At 39.6% G+C, this 6,000-nt stretch overlaps 1 protein-coding gene across 7 annotated transcripts in view; it reads right to left on the reverse strand.

The window, feature by feature from the left end:
- YTHDF3 (YTH N(6)-methyladenosine RNA binding protein 3) overlaps nt 1–6,000 on the reverse strand; it is a 42,695-nt gene that overhangs the window by 22,253 nt on the left and 14,442 nt on the right. For all 7 annotated transcript variants that reach the window (XM_011931935.1, XM_011931931.1, XM_011931934.1 and 4 more), the window contains one exon: nt 2,586–4,184. In XM_011931935.1, the coding sequence (XP_011787325.1) occupies nt 2,586–4,166 (1,581 nt within the window). In that variant the 5' untranslated portion in view covers nt 4,167–4,184. The remainder of the gene's footprint in view (nt 1–2,585; nt 4,185–6,000) is intronic.

Below are 6,000 nucleotides of genomic sequence, written 5' to 3' on the forward strand. Positions count from 1 at the left end.
CCAAATACATTATAACAAAACTAGGATTAAACTTTCAAGTTGGGTAGGAAAAAAAAAAGACAGAAGGGTGATTATCTCCTCAGTGGTGGGCGAAAGAAAAGTTATTTCCTTGCCATGTATCCTTTGTCCTAAGTAATCTCATCCCACTTCCATACTATCAACTGTTTAAGAACAAAAGGTCCCCATATCTGTGACTCCGACATCTAACTGCCTAATCAGAGATTTTGCTGCCTATATTTCTCAAAGGTACTTTAAAATCAGCACAATCTAAAAATGAAGTCTCAACTTGCATCCCACCTTTCACACCTCAAATCATTTCTCCTGATGTGCTATTTGTAATGGCAGTTACAGTATGACCACTTTACTCAACTGCTAAACTGAAACTCAGTAACTACTTTTAATCCCATTTCTCTCATTTCCCACATTTAAGTGGGAGAAAACACAATTATATTCAGCAACCCATCTAAAAGGTTCAGCAGAGCCTTAAAGTCATTTGCATTAATTACTCCAAAGTGTCTAACAATCCAACACAGCAATCAATAACTAGCACCAGAATCACCTGGAGTAGTTTATACTTAAAAAGTACACTACAAGTTCCTTTAACAAATATACCAAGAATCTACTATTTCGATAAACACCCCAATTAATACTTATGTGAACTAAGGTTTGGAAACTATTGCTCTGGGGTCATTATTCCAACATCTTCCCTCCGAGAAATGTTGAAACACTTCCCTCTGCTGCACACAACCATGAAGACAAGATATTCAGCTTCACACACAGAAACAAATCACCGACATTTTTCAGAGTTAAATTAAGTTACCTCTTTATCTTAATTTCTACATAGGAACAGGCATTCTGTAAGAACATGCTTTCCATAGTAACAAGCATTATTTACTAGAGGAGCTTCTAACTTAACCCCTACTAAGTTTCAAAAGAAATTTAAATGTATCCCCTATAGAAAAGCCCATCCATTTTCTCTTTCCACCTAAAAACAGAACCCCAATTTTACGTTACAGTTTGGAAGAGATAACATTCCCTAGTTGAACTTACTCTTGTGGCCCTGTGATCAAAGTCTGGCCAATATTTGGGGGGCTAATCCCCATATGGGCCACTTGGTAAGACATTTTTAAAAAATAAAAATAAAAAAATTCTGGCCAATATAATACAAGGATAAAAAGCATGTTTTATTTCAGGAATGTCTCCCTCAGTCTTACAGAGGGTACATAACAGAATTAGGAATCAAATTCTGCAAAGCCTGTATTTTGTACAAGTGCTTTAAGTATAAAAATTACAAAAATACTTCAAAAGTTTTACGTTTTAAAAACATATTTTGCCAGGCACGGTGGCTCACACCTGTAACCCCAGCACTTTGGAAGGCCGAGGTGCCCGGATCACGAGGTCAGCAGTTCAAGACCAGCCTGGCCAACATCGTGAAACCTGTCTTACCAAAAATACAAAAATTAGCCAGGTGTGCTGGCGGGCGCCTGTAATCCCAGCTACTCGGGAGGCTGAGGCAAGAGAATCGCTTGAACCCAGGAGGTGGAGGTTGCAGTGAGCTGAGACCATGCCACTGCACTCCAGCCTGGGTGACAGGGAGAGATTCCATCTCAAAAAAACAAAACAAAAAATATATATATATATATGTAATGTCTTATAAACACAAAATTAGTAAAACATTTATTTAATAGTTGTTTCAGCCGGGTGCAGTGGCTCAGGACTGTAATCCCGACATTTTGGGAGGCAGAGGGGTGGGGACAGATCCCTTGAGCTCAGGACACCAGCCTGGGCAACATGGTGAAACCCTCTACCTACAAAAAAACACAAAAATTAGCTGGGCATGGTGGCATGTGACTGCAGTCCCAGCTACTCGGGAAGCTGAGGTAGGAGGATCGCTGGAGCCCAGGAGATCAAGGCTACAGTGAGCCATGTTCACGCCAGTACACTCCTGCCGGGACAAGAGAGACCCTATCTGAAAAAAATTAAATAATATATAAAATGTAAATAAATAAAACATGTTTTAAGTGCCGGGTTCAGTGGCACAGGTCCGCAGTCCCAGCTACTTGGGAGTCTAAGGCAGGAGGATTGCTCGGGGCCGGGAATTTGAGGCTATATTCCATGACTGCACCTGTGAATAGCCACTGCACTCCAGCCTGGGCAACACGGCAAGATGTCATCTCAAAAAAAAATTCTTTGTTTCAAACTCTAAATACATTTTCTCCTATCTTAGTATGATTAATAATATTAGTAATTAGAGCCCCTGGTTAGTTTACAAAGTCTGTTTAGTTACAAATGTCAAAATTCATTCAGCTTTGATGATAAACACTGAGGCCCAATGGCCTTTATCATCTAGGGAGTATGAAGAATGAGCAAGAGGCTAACTCAGTGTGAGTTACCCTAGGAAAGAAACAGCTCATATAGGACACACACAATACCTTCAAGGGTGTTTGTAGAGTTGTTTCTTAAGTAGTTGGTTTCCTTTACAGAAAGTTCTTAAACTCAGAATACTAACAGGCATTCAAGAATACCCATCCATGCACCCCACCAGCAATACAAAGACCCCAAACAAAAAATTACTCTATTCTTACCCTACGCATGGCTTCCTCCTCTTCTTGACGCTTTTCATAATGTGCAAAGTCATCAAAGATCGAGGTGGTATGCTTGAAAGTAGCAATTATTTTAAGCACTTGCTTAGCTTTTTCTAGGGGTACCTCTTGAGTGTCCCTTGAATTGGTAACCGGTTTGTTGTCATTATTTTCTAAGCGAATATGCCGTAACTGGTTATTGGGAACATCTTTGACAAAGATCCATTTAACTTCAAATTTGCCCTTCCACTTATCCTGAGACCAGACACCAGCATATGCATTATAGTCCACAACAGACTTCATTTCAGCCACTCCACAAAAATGTCCACTGCCATTCACACTGAAGAGTAAATAGAGTGGGCCTTTCCCATTCAGGGAACGGTAAGCTGCATCCAAACGCTTGTTACCATGCTCAGTACTACACCAGATAGAGTATTTAATCGAACGATGTATGTCATCCTCAGAGTAGCTTTTAATGATAAACACACGTCCATTCTTCAGATTCCAATCAAAGTCTTTGGGATTATAGTTGTTTATGGCCTTTAGCTTTTCCAGCACGGGATGCACTTCTACACTAGAAGGTGAAGCACTGACAGGTACAACACCTAAACCAAAGTTTTCACTGCCCGCTCCATTGTTCTGGTTGAAGCCTGCTCCCCTGTTCCGAGGAGCTACCCAGCGATTCTGCAGCTGCTGCTGTTGAGGCTGCACTTGGTGAGGCTGGGCCTGTGGCTGAGGTCCTTGTTGCTGCTGTGGTTGTGGTGGTTGAGGCTGCTGTTGAGGCAGTTGGCTTTGCACCAATGGTGGTGGTTGAATTAATGGCTGAGGCTGCTGGATTATAGTTTGAGGAGGCAGAACTGGTTGGGTTGGTGGAGCCTTTACCACTGACCCCTTTTCATCCCAAGTTCCAATATTCATGTTGTGTTTTATAGGAGGTGGTGGTACAGCAGAACCCCCAATTCCCACATTGCCCTTGGGTTTAAGTTTCGGTTGAGGTTTGGCAGGTTTTCTGGCAATGGCAGCCCAGGAGGTTGGTTTAGGTGCTGCACTGCTAACTGGGGGCACACTATTGGTTGCAATGCTAGTCATACCACTGCTGCTCAAAGCTGTACCTACAGTTTTTGTCACTGCAGCTGTCAGGTCACCACCAATTTTCAGTCCAGTCATGCCTTGCTCAATACTGCTAATGCCAGGCACCTTACTCAAAGTATCATTGCCAAATCCAGCCTGTCCATCAGTAATAGCTCTCCCAAGAGAACTAGGTGGATAGCCATAACTGCTACTATAAGCAGAACTTTGTGTTGATTGTCCCTGAGATCCACTTGTCCCCCATGTAGAGAAATCAGCATTACCAGGAAAAAAGTTAAATCCATGTTGACCAAGAAATGGAGGGGTATTTCCTAATGCCCCAGGTTGACTAAATACACCATCTGGTATATAGTGATGTTCTCCATTACTCATTTGTCCATAGGTTGTCAGATATGGCATAGGCTGGTCTCCAGCCGTGGACCACGCTGCTTCCCCAAGAGAATATGGAAATCCAATGGATGGAGCATAGTAACTAGGCATGTACGGATCTGACATTGGTGGATAGCTATTACTCTGCAAAACAAAACATCACAATCAGTAGCGAAATGTCCTCTTAAAAGGGCAAAAAAAGAAATCTGAAAGATTAAAATCAAGAAGTTTTAAGTAAATGAAAAGATATACCTATTCTAGATAAACAAAATTAAAATTTCAAATCCAGTTTCATCAACAGAAAAATTTGCTGATGAGTATTCCCATCTTAAAATATTTATTACAAAATAACCTATAAGGCTTTTTTCAGGGATGAGAGTGGGGGTATAATGAGTATTATTTTTGTTTGAAGAGCCAGGCCCTCTGTCACAATTTAAAAATATCTTAATTTCTACAGAAGGCTAATATATAAACTTTGTGGACACAAAATTACGATTTACAGCCAGCTGTACTTTAACCAATTGATGTATGCAATCACTTACATGTAAGGATTAAATAAACTAGACAACTCTGCCAAATACTAGAAGAATTACAGCTCATCTATATGATGGAATCCAGTTCAGTCATTACATTTTGTACTTTCGTTAAGGAAAAAATGGAGAAATGCTCATAGTCTGAGAAGATTCAAGATTATGTCTATAGCAGGATCCAAATTTCTTTTCGTTTTGCTTTGCCTTGTTCATTTCAAAAAGAAATAAAACAAATTCCTTATCATAGTTTCTTACTGGTGGAATAACAGACATGTTTTCTTTATACTCTCCGTTTCCCCAAATTTTACACAATAAACCTATTACAGAACAGTTTTGATTTTTTTAATTTAGAAATAGTGAGTTCATATAAATTTTTTTCCAGAATTACTGAAATTCAATCAACCTTCATTATACTCATCATTTAGTGAACTGCCAAAAATCAAGGCACCAAATTTCACTAAAGGGAAAAAAAAAAAGCTCAAATTTGTTACTAGACAATATAAAAAATAAAATAAAGTATTTTAAATACTTATTTCTTTTGAAGCAAGCTTCTTAGGCAAAAAAAAAAAAAAAAGGTCTGAAACTAGATCTTTGATTTAGGTGTGCTTTTCTATTTTATTTTTGAAACAGAGTCTCACTGTGTCACTCAGGCAGAAGTGCAGCGGCGCTATCTTTTGGCTCACTGCAACATCCACTTCCCGAGGCTCAAGCAATCCTCCCATTTCAGCTTCCAGAATAGTTGAGACCACAGATGTCCACCACCATGCCCAGCTAATTTTTTGTATTTTTTGTAGAGATGAGGATTTCACCATGTTGCCCAGGTTGGTCTTGAACTCCTGGGCTCAAGCAATCTGCCCGTCTCAGCCACCCAAAGTGTGATTTACGTGTGATTTTAAAGCACTGCACAGAGCTTCACAATTTGTAGATTTACGCAAAGTGAAAAAAATCCACTAATATTGTCAGTACAACTGGTATTACTTTTCAAGGGTCAATAGCATTTTGAAGGTTATTTAATTTATACAGACAGTCAAAGTTCTTTGGAGTAAAGTTCTTAATCCATTTCTTCTACTGTTACACTCTTGTCACTATTTCGTGGCTGCTTTTCCACTCATGAATGTGTGACAATAACATCACAGATCCTAATTATTTTTGAAAAGGCTTATCATTGAAAACGGAGATGTTTTATTACTAAGTTACTTGTTTTACTATTAAATTACCTTTGGTACACAAAGTATTTGGTATACTCTTGTAACTGTCTACTGTCTATGGAAAGCTAACTTAACATATTGTTTTTTGAAATGATTCTGATATGACTAAAATAACTTAAGAACCAAATATAGGCCGGGCACGGTGGCTCAAGCCTGTAATCCCAGCACTTTGGGAGGCCGAGACGGGTGGATCACGAGGTCAGGAGATCGAGACCATCCTGG

The sequence above is a fragment of the Colobus angolensis genome, unplaced genomic scaffold, assembly GCF_000951035.1.
Source record: "Colobus angolensis palliatus isolate OR3802 unplaced genomic scaffold, Cang.pa_1.0 Scaffold92, whole genome shotgun sequence".
Classification (NCBI taxonomy): Eukaryota; Metazoa; Chordata; class Mammalia; order Primates; family Cercopithecidae; genus Colobus; species Colobus angolensis.